The sequence below is a fragment of the Engraulis encrasicolus genome, chromosome 19, assembly GCF_034702125.1.
Source record: "Engraulis encrasicolus isolate BLACKSEA-1 chromosome 19, IST_EnEncr_1.0, whole genome shotgun sequence".
Classification (NCBI taxonomy): domain Eukaryota; kingdom Metazoa; phylum Chordata; class Actinopteri; order Clupeiformes; family Engraulidae; genus Engraulis; species Engraulis encrasicolus.
This window is the reverse complement of record NC_085875.1, coordinates 5,983,943-6,005,578: the sequence shown is the minus strand read 5'-3', so window position 1 is coordinate 6,005,578 and position 21,636 is coordinate 5,983,943. Positions and strand designations below refer to the sequence as shown.

General features: G+C 42.3%; 1 protein-coding gene and 3 non-coding genes across 4 annotated transcripts; all 4 read right to left on the bottom strand.

Annotated features, from left to right (window-relative positions):
• Window positions 1–550: 550 nt before the first annotated feature.
• pabpc4 (poly(A) binding protein, cytoplasmic 4 (inducible form)) lies at window positions 551–21,294 on the bottom strand. The gene is made up of 15 exons (XM_063183532.1): window positions 20,600–21,294; window positions 14,082–14,275; window positions 12,658–12,773; window positions 10,772–10,911; window positions 10,217–10,311; window positions 9,492–9,629; window positions 9,013–9,108; window positions 8,061–8,330; window positions 6,117–6,207; window positions 4,635–4,757; window positions 4,202–4,335; window positions 3,694–3,784; window positions 2,004–2,134; window positions 1,497–1,598; window positions 551–956 (listed from the first exon to the last, which is right to left on the bottom strand). The coding sequence occupies exons 1-14, from the start codon at window positions 20,793–20,795 to the stop codon at window positions 1,500–1,502; spliced, it is 1,914 nt and encodes a 637-aa protein (XP_063039602.1). The 5' UTR covers window positions 20,796–21,294; the 3' UTR covers window positions 551–956; window positions 1,497–1,499.
• On the bottom strand, window positions 5,401–5,527 carry LOC134435616 (small nucleolar RNA SNORA71). Its single transcript, XR_010032027.1, has one exon. It is a non-coding gene; the product is annotated as a small nucleolar RNA SNORA71 (small nucleolar RNA).
• LOC134435638 (small nucleolar RNA SNORA71) lies at window positions 7,512–7,640 on the bottom strand. Its single transcript, XR_010032049.1, has one exon. It is a non-coding gene; the product is annotated as a small nucleolar RNA SNORA71 (small nucleolar RNA).
• On the bottom strand, window positions 9,266–9,394 carry LOC134435627 (small nucleolar RNA SNORA71). Its single transcript, XR_010032038.1, has one exon. It is a non-coding gene; the product is annotated as a small nucleolar RNA SNORA71 (small nucleolar RNA).
• Window positions 21,295–21,636: the final 342 nt, after the last annotated feature.

Here is a 21,636-nt window from a genome sequence, read left to right as displayed (position 1 = left end):
AATTACAATGTAAATGATGACATTCTGTATAAATATCACTTTTTTTCATTTTCCGCCTATTTTAGATGTGTGATTAAATGTCTATATCTCCTTCATACATCAAAATGGTCAAATCCAACCACTTCTACCTGGTGCAGGTAGCCCCTGGGCACAAGCATACCAATTCTCAAAGCTCTCAGAGCTTCTGGTAATTTTCTGCATGATTTTTTGTATATCTACTCCCATACGGAGAAGTCACATTTTGGGTGCTTTTTTTGTTTGGAGGTGCATATGGAAATGTGTAAAATTTTTAGGCTTAGCATTAAAAACACTTTGGCCAAGAATCATTTTCATGTATGGGACACCTTAGAGATGAGGAAAAACATTATTGGGTTTTGTTCTACCTCCGGTTGGGGTATCTCGAAAACGAAGGCCTTTTTGGGCCCATTGTCACTAGCCTAAATGAGGTGTAGCTAATTTTGTACCCCACACAATTGGTAACCCTTTCTGTGTGTGCCTGTCTGGCTGTGTACTTGACTACCGATGAAAGAAAAACCTACTCATACATGAATCAGATGTTGTATCTTTTTATTGAGATTGCCACACACCATCCAAAGGTATTGTATGTTAATGGAAAAAAATCCAATAGAACCAATCAAACCAGCAAACACACAACTCTCAAAATGAAGGGGAAAAAAAAAAATAGGTTTTTTTCTCTTTAGCAAAAATGCCTGTCCTCCTGGCCACCATAGAGGTGTTTCGGTTTTAAAAGATGAAAAACTCCATTTTGGCCTTTTAAGGAAGCTGTATGCAATCAAAAATAATCACAGAACTTGCCATCAGATCTGTAACACATTTCAAGTCGTTTTTTATATTTCATTTTTCTCTTTTTTTCACGTTTTTTATTTAATTGTTCAGTTTATGCCCATGTCTTCACCTCAGTCGTGACTTCGTCTCGGTCCACTTGTTCTTCACACCTGGTTAAAAGAAATATTAGATGGAGAACAGAAATGTATTACTTTTCTGTATTATTAACTTCCACATTCTATGTGACAACTGGGTCTATACAATTGCTGAAATTGACATGTATTGTGCACTGAAAGCTTCCATGCGCTTCCTAGATGAAAGTCTCAATGAAGACTAAATGAGATGTAATTGACAAAAGAATGTATTTTTGAATAGTATGACTATGTCAGAAATATTCACCCATTCACCACAGTCTACTACAGTCTACCTATGAAATAGGCTACATTAGTCGCGTTTGCATGGGGCAGTGGGTACTTTTCGTTTAAACAGACTAAACATAACATATAATCGGCTTAAACTAACCGTTTACTTGAGCAGTTTCCTCGTCTGTCTAAGCCACTAATAGTTAAACTGATTGTTTGACTGTTTACATGGTGCATATTTAATCGTTTCATACATTTGATCAGATGAATAAAATTGCCCATGTGTGCACTGGTATTATTGTTGTTATTGCACTGCTTAGATATTCAACATGGTCTGCAACTCCTTACACATCATGAAGAGGCAGCTGCTGTTGTAGCATTGACTCCAACTTTTTGGGTGGCATCCTTCTTTGCCTGGTGAGCCTGGAGCACAGCAACAGCCTCTTCAACCTGGAGGCAGAATCACATGAAAGCCGGGTGAGATTGCAGTGAAGGTGAGTGGAGTTGCCCCACTGGGACTCTAACCCAGCCCGTCTGGGGTACCATCCTGGGGCTCTGACCACTACACCAAAGAGCCAGGCTCATTGGCAAGGTAGTCAGAGCACACCCACGACGCTAGTGATGATCACACAATCACACAGATGCTCACCTCCTATGTTTACACACAAACAGAAAACTTTTACTATGTACTATTCCTGAACTGAACTGTAATTTCATTTAACAATTTTTTATTTTTCAAAGTTGGATCAGCTTGTTCAAAAATTGCAAGTTAAAGATATGATGTATGATATTTAATACATTCTCAAGTCATGATCTCTACTTTTACGCTGTTCTGGTATCAATAAGTTACTATACCTTGCTGCGTAGGGACTCGTGCGATTCTAACATGTGCAGCAGCTCTGAGTTGTCTATCTCCAGGAGCATGCCCGTGATCTTGCCGGCGAGGCTGGGATGCATGGCCTGGATCAGTGGGAACAAGCGTTCACCTAAAGAATAACCACAACAAGGAGGACAACATAATGTATCTGTCCCATATGGTATGGCGCTGAACAGAGATGAGTCATGGCAAATGTTGAAAAACACCCAGGGAGAGAAACAATTTTAACCATTCAAAACTCTGTTGATGCATTAAATGTAATATTCTGAAGTATACTGTATACTACTGTACAGTGTTGCCAGATTGGGCGGGTGCCCGCCCAATTGGGCTACTTTGGATGAGCGTCTGTGGGTAAAAACTGGGGAAATTGGCCATTTGGCGTTTTTTTTTTCAGCCGTTTTGGGCCCATAGAAGTCAATGTAATTTGTTGAATTTGGGCGGAATTCAGCACATTTTGGCGGTTTTTGATAACCTTTTGGGCGGGATTTGATCAGACACATCTGGCAACACTGATACTGTACGTTTGGAAATAGTCATACTTGTGTAATGATAACCACATGCTGTAGCTGTGTTAAAACTTAATTTGAATTTACAAAATTCCGTGACAGATTACAGATTCCATGACAGACTACATTTCCAGTTTCCAAGACAAGTCAAGTCAAGTCAGCTTTTATTGTCAGTTTCTTCATATGCACAGGTCATACAAGGAAAATGAAATTACGTTTCTCTCTCTATACCATGAAAGGACATAAACAAACACAGGACTGACATTGACAGACTGACGTCAAAGTGGAAGACAAGACAAGTAACAGTGATGGACCAATAACAGTAAAGTGATGAGGTATAGTAATGAATAATACTGAGGTTGACATTGACATTGACATTGGTGAGTGACAGTGATAGACCAGTAATAAACCAGTAATAATAAGTGATAGAGTAATAAACTGATAAAACTGATAGAATCCTGCTGTATAGCAGTCACATCCATGGCTATGTACACCTCAAAAGGTGCTACTGAATGTAACCTCTCTTGTTAAAAATAACACTCAGAGAACAGCTTTATTGAGTTTGGTGTAGATCTGCCTGCTACATCTTTAATCACAAGCCTCCATCAAGCCCTCTACTATTGACCCCTCTACTATTGACTGGCCTCCAGTACTCGGTTGCATTACGCACAGTATATTAATAAAATATGCTCTTTCTACCCCTATGGTGGGTTGGGGAGTAGGCAACATTATGGTATATTCCCCAGGTTTTAGGCCCAGGGTTGTATTATTCTTTCATGCCTTTTTGAAAATATTTTTTTGGGGGGCTTTACAAGCCTTTACTGTTTTCTTTCTCAGACAGGACGGTGAAGTAGAGACAGGAAGTGAGCTGGGAGAGAGAGACGGGGAAGGGCCGGCAAAGGACCCGGGCCGGGTAGCAAACCCGGGTCGGCCGCGTATAGACGAGTGCCCTACCATATCAACTACGGTAGGGCTTTTTCATGCCTTTTTGATAGGACATTGTGACAGAGCAACTGGAATGTACTGGGACAGAGAGACAGGAAAGGAGCGAGCAATGACCTCGGATCAGACCTGAACCCGAGTCCCTGGATTTATGGTATGGCTCCTTAGCCCACTAAGCCACAGCCCCCCCACGCTACCCACTGATGTATTGTCTACTCACCCAGCATCTGTTTCTGCTCCTGAGGGGGAGCGGCAGCAAGCATGGAGGCCGTTAGGGGCTCCTGACCCTGAACATGGACTGCTGGCTGAGCCTAACAAATAAACAAACACACAAGCAAATAAATAAGCATATCTTTTACTTTATAAAGTGTGTACCATCAGAGTAATGTAAAGTAGTCCACAGGGTGTATTTGCTACAGCTGTTGCCCAAGTCTTCTGATCATGTAGCGGGATTTTGTTCCAGTGCACATAAACGTGATTCATTCTGACCAATGTGACTCATTGGCTATGTTTATATGTGACATTTAATTCAGAATGAACTCACTTTAATTCTCAATAAAGCTTAATTCCGCTTGGAAAATGTAATGTTAACACTTCACGATTTGGAATTAAATGAAAGTAGTCGACGGAACTATTTAATTCGGAATTATTAATTCGGAATTAAAAATGTCATGCAAACATAGCCACTATCACTAATACTTAATGTAAACATTTGATGTTTTTTTTACCTGCTGTAAGGCAATGGGTTGCACCACCTGCGGTTGTGTGTTGCGCACTGTGGTGGCATATTTGTATGGGGGCATGGCACGAGGCGTGGACACTCCCATGGAGGGGCGAGGACCCACTGGTTGTCCAGTGCTTCCTACAAGATGGGGAAAGGCCTGTTCAGTCTAGACAACCATCAGTGTCTTACTTCAATCAAACTGTATAATTAAATGACGACACATGAAATATACAGCTGGTTTTCAAGTAATTCAGCTCATCCTTTCAAAATCCTCTTAAATTGTATAACTGTATTATGTTGTGCACATGAACTGTTTTGTTAGATTTATATTACAACAGACTAGTGATATAATTGCTGTCCATATATGTTTTTAAGAATGTCAGAAGTCAGAAGGAATCAAAGGTTATCGCTCTAGAATCTTTGATCAGAATCCTTACCGACTCGCTGAGCCCCGGCAGGCATGCCGCGTGGGCCCTGGGCAGTGGCGTTAGGGGCCATGTGTCTGAGGTTGGCACGGGGACCAGGCTGGCGCAGAGAGTTGGGCATGCCCTGGAAACTGCCTGAAGACCACAAATTTGCCATCAGTGTACACAAAAATAGAGCAATCCTTATCTGGAATTGCTGACCAGGCTGTGGATATTGTATAAAGTAGAAGTAGAGTTGTATAAAGTAGAAGTACATAGATAGTCCATAGATGTACTCTATACTCTATACTCTATAGATGTAACTGCAATACTAGTAGTATGATGTTACAAAGTTGAAACCATGTCATATCATACTACTCATGATGTAACTACATCTGTAAGTACTTCTACTTCTACAACTCTAAGTTCGGTACAGATTGATGGATGCAGGCCATGTGTCGATCTGCAAACTGTATACATGGTTCTGAAATCCATACCCACATACTTATACTGTACAATTCTCCCAGTTTAGCAATCAATCTCAGAGATTTGAATTGCAAAACTGTGTCTACAGTCTACACTCCTGGGGGGTATACTAAGAACATGGTTAAGTGATAAACCCGGCTTAGGTAACCTACAGGAAGCTGTAAACCTGACAATAGATATACCGGCAGGCATCATTTAGTTAAGAAAACGAGGTTCTTCTCACAGGGTTATCTTGGCTTGCTACTGAACCAGCTTCTTAGGTACCCCCGTGTAGGTAGGCATCAACTCATGTGCATGCTGGACACAGTGAACATGTCTGAAAGATACAGGGTTTGCATGGAACATGGGATCCAGAAAACACGGGAAAGACTTTCAGCTTACTCTTCCTGCATAATCAATGATCTGGTAACTCACATACCATAATCACTTTCGATACAGGGGAACAGAGGCAGATATCCAAGGTTCAGAAAGCAAAATCCCTGCTACGTATTTGCTCCAGCCAATTCAATGAACCCGCTGATCCTAATTACCACAGCTCTTCATCCAGGTTAACGAGCAAATTGGTAAAATCGTCTGATATTAGGGCACAGGTAGAAGGAATACTAAAATGTAGTATTTAGTATTTAGTCTAAAAGGTGTGACGTGTCATGTACGTTACGCCCCTTTTGGGGGGAAAACACTGGGGGGGAAACATTGGGGGAAAAGCCAATGCAAGTCAATTGGGAGTGTTGGGAAAAAATAAACAAAAGACAAGGACCTGTAGACTAGCGTTGTTCACGCTCAACATGCCGAAGACATGTTGTGTTGTCGGCTGTTCAAATAGCCAAACATCTGTGGCCTTTTTCCCCCAAAGAGGGGATTAACAGACATTCACAAACAAAGTACCCGGATGGCCAGTTATACGTATATCTGGCAGGACTTTTACTTTCTCAATCCAGTTTGTACCCCTGTGGTTGTGTGCCCCTTAGTCTGGGTGTTTTTCAGTGTCATGCTGTTACGTCTGGGGTTTTTTCCATCCATATTTCTCACCTTGTCCTCTGCCACCCTGCTGTTGCCAGCGTGGGTTGGGCCGCATCTGGGCAAGCTGATTGGGTGCGTAGTATGTGGTCCTGTTCTGAGCCTAGGAGGAAAAATGTGTGTTATCAATAGGGCTGTAACGATACACTCAACTCACGATTCGGTTCGTATCAAGATCTTCGGTACACCGTGCGATTAAATGTTGTTGTTTTTTTCATTAAAAAAACTAAGAATGATCATTCATAGGTAGAGCAGGTTACAAGTTGCTACAAAGTATTTAAAAAAAAATGAATAATAAAAACATATATAAAAAATAATAATGAGGATTTGAAACTTGGAAGCACTATCACATCACATCATATCATGTGGTTGTTTTCTCCACTGAAGGGTAAGAGAACTTTGAAAAAGCCAATCACGATACTGCCTTCTTACACGGAGATACAGTATCGTGACTCTGTGTATCACAATTTTGTGGTTCGATACAATATCCCTACAGCCCTAATTATTAACAATCAGATGAAGACTAAAGCCTCTACACAAGACATCAAGTCCATATGAATCTCATCGAAGGGATCAAACCGTGCTTCACAAATTATGGGAATCAATTCTGCACTCCTGTGATCATAGCAGGGAAGGTGAAGGTGAAAACTAGCACTACTCTCTCACAGTCTTAGACTAAGTCCATAATCCCAGCAACAACAAAAGTGCACCTACAACCTATTGCATTTCACCACAGGATTTTTTCATCTCCTTTACTCCTTATTCCACCTGGAGTTTGAAACAGCACAACACATTCTCAATCTTTAAAATATGTCCTTACACTGGAACACACTGCCACACTATCTATCAAGTACACATATTGTATACATATTGAGTCTAATGGTACTGAAAACTAAGCCTTATGACTACCCAAGAATCAGAAACATAGGGTCTTTCTCAAAGCCTAGGCCAGTGTCCTTCCACGTGTATCAGCCTAATTGGTCACTCCCAGTGATTGCATACCCTTTATTAATCATGCTCAGTGATTGGATACTCTGCAGAGTTCGCCAAAGAGTATCCAATCACTGGGCTTGACTAATTAGGCTGATACACTTGGAAGGACACTGGCCTAGGCTTTGAGAAGGACCCATAGTTAGACAAAGATGTCTTAGCATCGTCCTCATGCCGGGAGACAACTTGTCTCAAAATAAAAGCCATTTTGTAGAGTTTGACATTAATTTTGTACCAGTGTACGCTGAATAATTTTTAACTGTACCAGGCCACAGTTGAGGTGCTGAGCTTGAGATCACAATACATGAAATTCATATCCATGGATGTACATAATTTTCCCAGTTAAGCAATCAATCAATCCATAAGGTTTGAATTGCAACACACTTGATCATGTACAAGGCTGGATAGTAGTGAACATGTCTGAAAGATACAGGGTTTGTGAGGAACATGGAGTCCAGCAAACACGGGAAAGACTTTCAGTTCATTCTTCCTGCGTTATCAATGATCTGGTAACTATCACATACCACGATCACTTTCGATACAGGGATACAATGCTCAAGTTTAACTGAGAGGAGCTCAAATCCACCTCTTCAAATTGTACTTGTGTACTATGCCCTACACAACATCCTCATTCCCACCATATCTCATCATTCAGGTAGATGAACTAACTAGTGAAATATTACATTGAGAAGAATGAGATGGCAATCACATTGATTTAACCCGTTCGTAATCTGTTGTAATCTGTTGTAATCTGTTGTCGTAATCTGTTACTTAAGGCTCTCGGTAATGTCATAACAATGTTGTTATGATGCAGTTGAGTATTTTCAGCAAATAGTGAATAGGCCCGCCAGCAACCCCATCTGCACAAAGACGCTATGGAACCATCTTGTATTCACATTAGAGCACAAACTCCAACACTCAACCAACCTCGTAATTCTCACACTTAGCCACAGCATCAGCTCTTACCTGGGGCACGGCAGGCATGAAGTACCCGCTGGCGGGCTGGAACTGGTTGATGATGGCGTTGGCGGGCATGGCCCTCATACCGGCAATGCGCTGCATGTACTGGTTGGTGAGGTGGGCCTTACGCTCCTCTTTGCGCTGGGCCAGGGCCACGTAGAGTGGCTTGGAGCCCACGATGCGGCCGTTCATCTCGGTCACCGCCTTGGTGGCCTCCTCGGGGGAGGAGAAGCACACGAAGCCGAAGCCCTTGGAGCGCCCTTCTTCCAGCATGACCTGTAATAGGAGGGGTGAACCAGGGTGAGGGATGGCTATCGGCCGACACATGTTGGCCTTTCTAATAGCGTTGCTCTCAAGCAGCAATCAGAAACCTTGTATATCCACTTTTCATTGTTTTTTTTACACATCACTAGTTTCAAAATTGATAGCACTTTATAGCACTACATCACTTTCAATGACTATAACAGTGTTCCATCGGCAGAACAGTGAAAATGTATGATTCACATAGAATGAGAAGCAACCAAACCCTTAAGATACAACCTTAAAAATGTCTACAACAGTGATTCTCAAACTGTTTCAAACCGAGGACCACTTTGTCCCCCAAAAAATGTTCAGGGACTGAACTGACTGAATTGACAGTTGACGGGTGGTATTTCGACACTGTTAATTTTGATGCAGATCACTTACTTGTTATTCACATTTACAAGCCTACCTAATTGTGAATATAAGACTTCAGACATGTTTGGCTTTGTAATAATGTTATAAGTATAGCCTAGCTAGCTTGTCTAGGAAAAGTAGAAATCCCCTTGCGGACCACCTGAGCTCTGTCGTGGACCACCAGTGGTCCCCGAACCACACTTTGAGAATCACTGGTCTACAACATATTGTTTTACATAATAGCTGTACATATTATTTGTAAACAATCTAAGAATCTTCAGCCATTCTTGTGCATTCTTACCTTAGCACTGGTGATTGAGCCAAATGGAGAGAACTCTTTCCTCAATTTCTCATCGTCAATTGTGTCATCCAAATTCTTAATGTAGAGATTTACGCCCTAAAAGTGACAGACACGGGTTAAATGTGTTGAAGGATGTGGGGTAGGTTCAGAAATAGTTATAAATGATTGGTTGACTAGCATTATGCATTCTACCACTTGTGGACTTATGATGAATGTATTTTACAGTATGCTACAGTGCAGGGTGAAATGAACATGTCTGAAAGATACAGGGTTTGCAAGGAACATGGGATCCAGAAAACACGGGAAAGACTTTCAGTTCACTCTTCCTGCATAATCAATGATCTGGTAACTATCACATACCATGATCACTTTCGATACAGGGGATCACAATGTTCAATACAGCATCAATTTGGGACAAACTCTGTCGAAAAAAAATATGTAGAATCTATAACAGCATCTCTCTTCATTTCCAAACTCACCTGGTATCTGCTTATTCTCTCCTGTTTGAGTTGTTCGAATTTCCTCTTGAGCTCTGCCTGCCTCTCCATCTTCTTCTGGGCGCGACCCACAAACACAGTCTTGCCGTTCAGCTCTGTTCCGTTCATCTCCTCCACTGCCTGAGGAAACACCGCAGTTACCCTCCGACAATACCATGAATTATAATTGAATTATTGATGATGATCAAGGTATGCTCACAACATGTCTTTTGGTGTTTGGTGTTTCAAAGTAATCTCCTTGAAGATAGTGAAAGCTAGCCCAGTAATGCCCAGAATATGTGTTTTGCCTGGTGGGTTGATCTGGCCTTGCACCATAGGGGATAATGATAGCTGGACCATGATTCTGGCCTCTGATACAAAGTTCTGTCTAGTGTTTAATCTGTGTACCGAGTCATTTACAATGCTCTTAGCACAGTGACTTTGTAACTATGGTGCAAGTTCAGACTATACATTTCATATTAAAGTCTGCTTTGCCAGGCTAAGTCAAAGCCATACTAAAATTCTGAAATCAGGCCTATCTGGGAATCAGAGTGCTGGCATATACTATACTAAAATACAGTCTTGAAACCTTTATAATATTTTATAATATTTAATACGGATTGATCTCATTTTCATTTAGAAGACACATTTCAGCTATTCTGAACTGAAACGTGATGGTCAAGCAGTGTGAGTGAGTGTCCTCATTGAGCTCTGCTGTAGATAATTACCTTATTAGCGTCTTCGTGTTTCTCGTAGCTGACGAAGCCAAACCCTCTGGATTTTCCTGTGGGGTCTGTCATGACCTTGACGCTCAGAGTCTTGCCTGTCAAAAGATCATGTGAAAGACTCTCAGTTCTCTATTTTTCACAGGGGTGTATGAAGCAGAAATAAAAATCATGATATAAGTACAACACTTTGATATAAAACTGTTGTTACAACATTTATTCCACTGTATCTACCAAGTGTTTTTTTCTTTTCTTTACTTCTTCTTCTACATCTACTTCTAAATATTTTTGGGCTTTTTTATTGCCTTTATTTGACAGGACAGTGAAGGTAGTGACAGGGAGTGAGTGGGCAGAGATAGATGGGGAAGGGTTGGCAAAGTAGGCCGGGAGTCGAAACCGTTTCGGCAGCAAGGCAAACGAGTGCCCTACCATTTGCGCCATGGTAGGGCCCTACATCTACTTCTACTTCATGCTCCTTTGCTTTTGGTACAGTACCTTCAGGATTTTGTTGTAAATAAGCAAATCATGTATTGTGACTGAATAACAAGCAGAACATACCGTATTTGTCAAAAAGTTCTTTAAGTCTGTCATCATCCATATCTTCTCCGAAGTTCTTGATGTAAACATTGGTGAACTCCTTTGCTTTGGCCCCAAGCTCTGCTTCTCTCTCTTTCCGAGATTTGAAGCGGCCCACAAACCTGCGTGAAAGAAGACGAACCAAAATCACAGTCGATGTGAATAAGATCTGGACAAGTATGGCTCAGCGAACCATTTCATTTGTTTTGTTTTGGTCAGTCTCTGTTTGGGATGTATAATGGTTGTCACAATAACAGCAGGAACGTGTTTGTTGGAGGGAGGAGGAGGAGGAGTGTTTGACAGGACACTGAGGAAGAAAATGCGGCCAGACGGCAGAAGGTCCTCCCATGAACCCCCCACTGCAATGTTAATGAGTTATACAATGTTAAGAGGAGATGCACATGCTAAACATGGATGGATGACACAAAACAGACACAAGCACAGACGGAACGTCTGGAAAAGAGGGAGAGAGCTTGAGAGAGGGAGAGAGGAGGAGAAGGAAGAGGAGGAGGAGGAGGGATGTCCAGAGGAACTGCAGAAAGAAATCAAAGGGAAAGGTGGTGGGAGGTTTACTTTTTTGTTTTCTCTGCGTTTCGCATCAGTTCCCTATGCTGGGACTGTACCTTGCCAAGCCGACCTCTCCCACTCCATGCTCCAGCAGAGTATTGCTGCACTCTCGCCATCACTAAAACACACAAGCGTGGTTACACACAAGACAGCCTGGCACACACACACACACACACACACACACACACACACACACACACACACACACACACACACACACACACACACACACACACACAAACACACACACAGTACGTACAAACACGCACACATGTGCACGCGCACACACACACACACACACACACACACACACACACACACACACACACACACACACACACACACACACACACACACACACACACACAGTACGTACATCCATCTGCTATACATACATACATACATACATACATACATACATACATACATACATACATACATACATACATACATACATACTGTACATACATACATACATACTGTACATACATACTTACATACATACATTCCTATACACACACACATACATACATACATACATACATACATACATACATACATACATACATACATACATACATACGTACATACATACGTACATACAATACATACATACATGTGTACGCACACATGCATTAACACAGAGGTCAGAGCACCCCACTGGCAAAGAGAAACTGTGAGAGGGTTTATGTTAAATTGTCCATTGTGAGAACACCGCAAACATCTAGCGAGGTTCATTAATGTCTTGATGCAAAGGCCACACTGGAGGTCACACTGTATCATCATGAACACTTGAGATTGCCTGGTGAACCAGCTGATGGATTTACCTTCACCCAATTGCTAATGCCAGCTCATGACATGCACGTAGGGTGGCTATTAGCTTGCCTAGGATGCACTACAATTGAAATGCAGCACACAAGTCATGTCACTTGCAAATACTCCTGGGAATGCTGCCAGGGAAAACTGTAGCCAGACCCTGCTGTGTACAAAATGAAATGAAGCTTGAGGTAGACGGGTTTACCAGGCTACCCTTGAGAGACACTAACTGTTTGACAACAATCGGGCCCTGGCGATCTAACTTCAGGATGAAAGCAGAGGAGTCCCTGCTCATTGATCACGAGCTTCAAACAAAACGTTCACTTTCGACGGCAGCGCAACGTGTCTCCATATATGGCCATAACTTGTGTCGGTCGGTCGGGAGGTATTTGATCGTGTGTTGTGTGGTCTGTGATCTGTGCCTCTGTTTTTGTTCACGTGTGGCCAAAGCCATGTCACCCGCAGCCCCATCACTGGACACTCACACCTTGCGGTCGTTCAGAAGCATGCCGTTCATCTTCTCGATGGCACGGTCGGCGGCGTCCTGCGTCTCGAAGTGCACAAACGCGTATCCTTTGGAGCCGTTCTCATCACACACCACCTGTCAGAAAAACATAAGGACCCTTGGGTTACTTCCACATGCCAACCCATGCACATTTACTACTGACCTGCCATCACCAACGACCAGGTCCTAAGCATGTTTACAAAAACAAGATATCTTGGTGACCCGGTTGACCCTTTAGGGTCACATGGTTTAAACTTGGGATATAGATCATGTTCACATTCCTTTATGAGGATATGTCCGCTGACACACTACATGCTGAAGATCTCCTTTTAAAGGATGGCAATCCTTGGCCTTGAACTACAAGCTCCCACAGTGATCTTTCATCATCATCTTCATCCTCTTTCTTCTCCTCCTCCTCCTCCTGCTCCTCTACTCTGACCATCCTGCACTGACCCAAACGTGGCGTCATAGTATGTTAGTAGTGAATCCGAGGAGTTTAATAGGACATGACAGACCAAAGAAATTAGCGAGCTCTCTAAATACTGACATGATTTTAAGTGACAGCAAAACATAATGAAGGCTTTTACATCAATCCATCCTCTTGAATGCCTTGGATTGTCTAATAAGGAACCTTAAGGTGAAGGACCTTTAGTACAAGGTAGGATGGCATCTTTTGCGTGGTGCCCGTGGAATGCCAGTCTCAAAATCTACATCGTAATGAAAAAATGCTGTTCAAATAAACTAGCTGTGAGACTGTTTTTCATCACGGAATGCCAGCAGTCGATACAAATCTGAACACGGTATGTAAAGGGATATTTCAAATGAAAAGTGTTTCCCACGACACTCGTTCGGTCCGACGCTGTCAAAAGTTGCATGTGGGGTTTTCTGACAGTGGACCGTGGAAGTGGTCGCGAGAGCCATCGTTCACTTACTAATGACTCGCATACGAATCGGCGGACTCGAGACCGTGATAAATTCAACTCTGAATCCTACCTGGAGCCCCTTTAAGCTGAAGACCACAACAAGACTCCACTATAAAAAATGCAGTGTTAATTCAACACGTAGAGAGTATTTTTTAGACCAAATACACTCTTGAACTGAGGTTCCTAAACTTCACCATGACAAGACCCCCCACATACCGGGAGATAACACGGGTCGTGCCACAATATTTTTCATGCACACTATTTTTCACAACCATAGTCTAGATCTGTGTGTCAGTGCCCCAGTGAAATATATGAAATAAAAGACATAACATTGCAGAATAATAATATTCAGAAATGCAATAGATTATTATAATGCCGTTCTTAACTAACAGTGTTGAATTAACACTGCATTTCTACTGTCTTTCTGCCCCCAAGGTGGGCACATTTACTTTATATACGTTAGAGAAGAGCACTAGCAGACCTTGCAGGAGAGGATGTTCCCGAAGGCGGAGAAGGTGTCGTACAGGGCCTTGTTGTCGATGGACTTGTCCAGGTTCTTGATGAAGACGTTTCCGACTCCAGATTTCCTGAGCGACGGGTCTCTCTGTGACCACATGATTCTGATGGGCTTCCCTTTCACCACGTCAAAGTTCATGGTGTCCAGGGCTCTCTCCGCTGTAGAGGTAGAATGTTTGGAAATAAACGTTATTTCACAATGAAAATCAGGGTTTCCCCCAGCACTTTATTGCTAAGGTGGCCACCTTGACAAGAAACACCTACCACTTTGACTAGGTCCCGTGAAAAGATGAAGATTTCATGTTGTGAATGTAATTCTAAAGCTGCTTAACCAAAAAATATATACTTTTAACCCCCCACCAGCTTGACTAACAAAAATTCTGGGGGAAACACTGATTAAAATATTCATTATAACAGTCTCACCAATAAAGATGAAGAATCGGCTCACTCTGCTCCATGGCTTTATTTGACTTTATTTGTCTGGCCTTCTTTGGCCATCTGAAGTTCATTCAAATAAAACCACTGAGCAGAGTGTATGGCTTCATCATTTTCATTGATGTTAGAACACCAATAGCACATGCCTCAGCAAAGACTTTGATGTGTGATACTAGCAAACAGTCCATCAGATACAAATTGTCATTGAATTCATTCAAGGGCTAATATCAGACTTAGGTCATAGCGATTAATGCATGCATTAATCCAGATCTTCGATGTGCACTTCCATGCATACGTTCAATACAACAAAACTCAGCCAAGTGCGGAATATTAACTCTTCCACATGTTAACTAGGGCTGGAGGAGCCATCTGAATCATGAAATGGTATACAATATGATGTTTATTTCATCTCACATTCCATGCTGCAACAACAGCTGTTGGGTAGAAGCGGACAGAGTGTTTCCCATGCTGTGCTCAATTAGTACTCTGCTGGCTATAGACATTACCATGCAAACACAATCAAGAATGCACTGTTAATTCAACACTGACAGAGTTAAATACTTAAAGAGTTCATGCATCTTCTAGATTAGAGTGTATTTGATCCCAGAGTACTCTCTAAGTGTTGAATTAACACTGCATTTTTACTATGTACAGGTCAAAAGAATGCAACTGTTTCTGATACTGTTACTGAACAAGACTGTGTTTATTTTGACTCATTGTCAAAAAAGTTTTGTTTTTTTAAACTTTAGTTTACGACATAACAGTGATTCCTGACCAGAGGGATGCATACCACTAGGGGTAGGCTAGCACATTGCAAGGGATATGTGGAAAAATTAGATAATAACACATGTATGGAGCATAGTCACATGGGGAGTAAGATGTACTAGTGCATGAGTGACGGGGTATCCATGGTATGACAAAAAGACTTTGATAAAAAAAGGTTGGAAAACGCTTCTATAGAATATCATCACAAACAGTTAACAGGTATTAAGGAATCTCAAAATTGGGCACGTGGATTTATTACAGCCTCCAAAAAAAGAACAGAAAATGGTGCTTGTAAATGGCAGTGCAAAACACTGTTTAAACATTACAGAGTGAACTTGAAGTAAAAAGAATCAAAAAAGAAAAAAAGAAAGAAAGGCAAACATGATGACAAAACTATGAGGTGGGTTTTAAGGGAGGGGTTTATGAGGAAAAAACATGTAAATAGACTTCTTTAAATAACCATTACAAGAAATTGCTTCAGCATTCCTGTCCGTAGTGTTTATCTGCTCTTTATATACTCAAGATAAGGAATGTGTAAACACTTCATGATAAGGCTGACCAAAACAACGAGTATAGCCTACGCATTGAATGTTAACACAATGACAAACACACATTGAGCTGATTCTTTAGATAACTTTGCTTTGAACTACTAGCATTTAACTAATCTCCATTTCATTCAGTGCGACCATTTCACAATGATTTTTAATTCACGTCCATGCGGGTGTGAGTGAGCACATGTTCTGTTGCGACACCACAACATGCGGTTGTAAACAGATGGCGGGCCAGGCAAAAGCACATGGTGCTTCACACAAATAGAACAACACACAAAACATCTCTTAAAACCAAGCAAATGGCAAACGTTACGCACACTGTCATTCATTCAAGTCAAATTGAGCAAATGGTCTATGTAAATGGAAATGACTTGGTGTGATGTAAATAAACTTCTTTACTTTGCTACACCTTATTGAGACAGTTGGCCTTAATAAGTAACCAGTTATCAGAACAAAGTACATTATTACAAAATATACAAAATAAGTCGGCATTGCATAATATATTTTTTTTATCTATTGGCACATTTTTTACATTTTCAGTAAAGCTTCTTTCTATACTCTCAGCACAATACCATTGATACTGTTGAACACTTTTTTAAATCAATCAATTCAATCATCATTTTTACTATCCAAATGTACATGGGAATGTGACTTCATTGCTGATGAAGCACAACATCAACTATTTTGAGTGTGATCACGTTCCCTATCTGAAATGTGTACTGTATCTCCCAAACCAAACCAAAACCACAGCAAACTGGACCCAAATCAACATGTGTTTACTGTGGTCCCCCTCTCATGCGTGTCTCATGTCAAACTGGGCACACATGCCAACTAGAAAGCTTCCCTTTGTCCCCGTCACTCCACATCCCCACAGCCACACACACACACCCTGGGCTCCGGCGCTAAAAATGTCTGGTAAACAAAACGGAGCTGCCTTGCGTCTGCTGGCATCAGCAGTTTGCTCTGCAATTGTACTTTACGTACATGGAGCTCAGGGGCTGGTGGCATCATCCAGCCACTAACTCTGGAAGCTTCCCAAGGGAGTTGCTTTATGTTAGGCGGAAAATATATAGGCCTACAGTACGTACATCCAAAAAGAAGTTGAAATTAACACAAGCAACACAGGTAGCCTACAATAGATGACAGATGGTGAGTTTTTTTTCATAGTAAACTTCCAACAAAATGGAGGGGGATGGGAGAGAGGGGAGGACAGTGGCTAGCTAGGCTACAATTACACTAGGCTAACAACAGGCTGGTGGGGGGGCGGAGGTGGGGCACAGCAGAGCAGGCTAGCCCCACATGGCTTCACGCTATCCTGCCTGTAGTGGGTCCTTCTACAGCACCCTTCTTGCCTACACCGTTGGACAGGCAAAGACTGGACAGCCCTGCGAGCCTATGTCTATATTTAGAGCTCTGGGGTCCTGGGGAGTTATGTGCTGGCATGGAGTGCGAGTTGAGAACTCTCTGCCATTGATGGGGGTGAGACACATTCAACAAGAATGTGTAGATGAGCAGGCCCAGATCTGGCAGCAGTTTACAAAATGCAGCTGTTCCACACTACACACTAACTCTCTGGCCTGTGGCTAGTGCTACGCCAACACACCACACCACACCACATTACTGGCTACTAACGGTACTACTGTTGGGGAGCCCTCCCTCTCTCCCCACATGGTGGACAACGCCACAGCACGTAGTACAATTTAGCACCCACCATGTTTCTCTCCCTCCACCAGTCTCATGCATCTCACAGAGAGACAGACCAAAACAGAGAGAGAGAGAGAGAGAGAGAGAGAGAGAGAGAGAGTGAGAGAGAGAGAAAGAGAGAACAGCAAACAAAGGGACAGGGAGAGACAGAGACAGTCATATAAGGAAAGTAAGACAGAGAGAAAGAGAGAGCGACAGAGACAGAAAGACAGACAGACAGACTGACAGACAGACAGACAGACAGACAGACAGACAGACAGACAGACCCACTTCTCACTGTACGGGACAAGTGGGTTGGGACTTGGCACCTCCTCTGTCACCTGCTTCAGCTGACATACACATACAGTATATACATCCTCCTCCTATCAAGCGATCGCTTTATTCATGTTTGAGTTACGTGTAATCAGAGGTGTTACAAGTAAAACTACTCTCTGGTTCACTCTATTTGAGTGTTTCTATCTCATTAGGTACAATGGATTAACTGGTGGCTAAACTATCTAATATCATGTAGGCCTACCAGAGTTGTAATTACCTCAGTCGGAGTACTATTACTTCAAACACCTCTGCATGTAGCATTATGTGAGAAGCCGGCAACTTTTTTCTGCCAGTACACACCACTGTCAGACCGTAGCAGATACTTACATCTGCCAGAGGGTTCTGCCAATTCCACACAAGCTAATGAACCCATAGATAGTAGTACGCACTGTACACCTATGCCAAGCAAGCTGCTAAACCCCACTGATACTAGTGTGTACATCATCTATTCCACGCACGCTCTTAAAGCCACCGATAGTAACACTTCAGGAGCAGCCTGAGCCAAGCGAAGCCTTGTGTTACAGTCGCAGGTGTGGGTGAATGGGCTGGCGTGTCTGACACAACACTTGACGGGGAGGTGACACTAGAGCGTGGCCTTTTTGTTGGCTTGGCGTGTAGTGGTCAAGAGGCTACTGTGAGCTCACACACTATATGTACTCACAACCTACTCCACGCTGCTGCCTTCCTAGGCAGACAAGAATGGCCATTACGGTACACTGCATACAGTACAGGTTAGCTTGGTCTGACCATACCCTGGTACTAGAATGACACTTTTCTGGACTGGAGCGTATGTCTGACTAGAAAGGTTGGTCTAGTAGGCCTATGCAGTAGTCATGTTTAATAACTGCAGATACCGGAAGACGTAATTGTTGGACCACATGATGATCTCAATGGAGATTCATAGCGGATTCTTATGGACAGTACTTGACTGGGAAATGCTGCCGTTCCTTGGTGCATATGCTGTGTGTCCACATAGAACTTAACCATGGAGTATGACAACACAAGTGAGCATAGGGGGGATGTACAACTCTATTCCACAGATGACAACAATGTGTCTGTCCCTTTCTGTCCACTGTCTTCTGCTATTCTTCTGTCAGGTGTTGAGATAATAGAAATTCATTTCACAAAAGCCATCCTCCCCTGGCAGCCCTTTAAATAGGATCAGAAATGGGTCATTTTAGGATACACGATATGGGGCAAACAGGGCACACTGCGAAACGGTTTGACACCAAATAATGGGAAATTGTAGCCACAAACACAGACTATTGAAGAATGCCTATTGCCTATGCTTAAAGTGACACCGCATCCAAACAGCTGAGATGCACTTGTGCGCTAGAAGTAGGGCACTGCTTCTATATAGGTCAAATCACACATGCTAAAATTCCCAAAGATACCTTTATCTTGGTGTTTGGCATAACATGGCATAGTCAAGGTTATACCACTGACGTGTTCTTGCACTACATGTGGGCATTGCTACATATTTATGTGTGAGAGAGAGAGAGAGTGTGTGTGTAGTGACACAGGGGGCGACACCCCCTCCCCCCCCCCCCCATCCTTTTTCCAAGGAATACTATGGACATTGTACTAGGCAGAGAGACTATGGACACTCCTGGACACTTTATGAACACTTTGTCTTGGCTTCTATGTGCCACTTGGCTAAGGCACATGTTAACACTGTGGACTTTTACACTTTATATTTGGTGTGTGTGTCGTGTGTGTGTGTGTGTGTGTGTGTTTGTGTGTGTGTGTGTGTGTGTGTGTGTGTGTGTGTGTGTGTGTGTGTGTGTGTTAGAGAGAGATGCCTTGGCAAAATGTATGCAACAGTAAGCTATATATGATTATTTTATGTGTAAATATGTGTATTATGTCTTGTGGGTAATGTCTTTATTTATGTGTGTATGCTACTTGGCACCTTAATTTCCCTCTGGGATCAATAAACGATACTCTACTCTACTCTACTCTACTCTATTTTACAGTGGGACTGTTTTTCTTTCTTTATTTAGCAGCCTGGGGCTCAAGAAAAACACCAGTCTGGACAAGGCATTTTTCGATACAGCCATTATAGGTGACAAGAAAAAACTATTGATCAGTAATCAATACCATGTAAAATATATTTACACCACTAGGATCTTTGCCATAGGCAACAGCGCCCACGCCAGTTGTTAAAAACCTCCACGTGTTCCCTACACAGCGCTTGTCATTGGCTTGTGCATGTTATGGCATTACTACGCATAACATGACATTCTTTTGTATTTGGTTAACTTTTGACACAATACATCACACACTATGACCATGTGCACTATGTCGTTACAATCCAATTTCTAATCTGCAGATCATTATTCTTATCTATTTAGCTTCTGATTTGGCACAATTTTGATTCAGTGCCTGCCATATTTCAACACATTAAGTCTCCAAAAAGTACCCGGGTGGTTTCTATTAGCTGTGTTATTGAAAGGGCGGACTTGCTCATTGGGAATGAATACATAACAAATATTTAGGCTATTGACAAGACCTTACTACTAGCAGGTTCCATGTAGACCAAAGTACAGCGGCATGCTACACGGTCGTAGGGTTCACCCACCACCGCTGCATATAGACCTGGATCTACCCACACAGTTGAGTGACGGCACCATTGGAGTGTACCGCAAAGCATGTGCCGGTGAAATGCATACAGAGACAATAATGACTGAAGATGCAGGTTTTATGTTCTTACCGTCTGGTGGTTGTTGGAAGTTGACATAAGCATAGCCAAGAGATCGGCGGGTAATCATGTCACGACAAACCCGAATGGACAGGACCGGTCCGGCAGGGCTGAATTTCTCGTACAGCATAGCCTCCGTGATATCTGGGTGCAGGTCGCCGACATAAAGAGAAGCCATCGGATAACTCCCCGCAGTCGCTGTGTTCATTTCTCGGACTTGATTATATTTGGGCGCAACGTTTTGCTAGGGACAACCTGGAAAATTGCAACTAGTTCGGCGCAATAATGTCTTCGAGTCGAGCTGTTAAAGAAGACTGAACACGATGCTCTGGTGGCACCAGACAACCGTGTGTCCGTCGCGATGAAACTTTTACGCACACGCCAAAATCTGAATGCCGCTTGAAATGACAGGGTCCGAACGCAAGTAATTCCAGTGTATCTTCAAAGTAGTTCCTTTCTTTGGTATCACTTTTCCTTAAACGTCGGATTAAGCCCGAGGCCTTCTGTTTTGTTTTGCAAACAAAAAGAAATAGGAAAATAAATAGTCGGTAAAATATGCGATTTTTATATTATTTTTTTTCCTTTAGTGTAGTCTTGAGATTGTTTTTTATGAAGGTTTTATATGTTTTGTATTTTTTATATATTTTTTCTTTTTTTAAGAGACTGAAGAACAGTGAGTTAGACACTCACGGTTTAGTGGCCGGTGAAAGAGACTGCGTGGGAAAAGCATGGGGACTTTATAGACTGAGCAGAGGAAATAGCAGCCAGGGTCAAACTTGGGATAGAAAAAAACAGAGCATGCGGTGTAAAAGGGAGAGCGAGCTGTACTGTCACAACTACTGAGCTTAGCTCCCCACAGCGACATCTGGGTGTGACTGGTGGGGAGGAATGGACTCGCAATTGTGTCCACAGAGCACCCACGCGCGTAAAAACGTGAAAATGACACAATATCAGAACGGACACAAAGCTCCCGTTTTTATCCAATTATATATCATACTCCTTACAATTAGTGATTGCTATTAATGATTAATTACAAGTGTATAAAATGA

Excerpts from the sequence above, each read along its gene's own strand:
- pabpc4 (XM_063183532.1), bottom strand. The coding sequence starts at position 20,795 with ATGAACACAGCGACTGCGGGGAGTTATCCGATGGCTTCTCTTTATGTC. Across the intron at positions 4,336-4,634 it reads TGCCGGGGCTCAGCGAGTCG|GAAGCACTGGACAACCAGTG; the intron begins GTAAGGATTCTG and ends CCCATCTTGTAG. Across the intron at positions 2,135-3,693 it reads GGAGCAGAAACAGATGCTGG|GTGAACGCTTGTTCCCACTG; the intron begins GTGAGTAGACAA and ends GTTATTCTTTAG.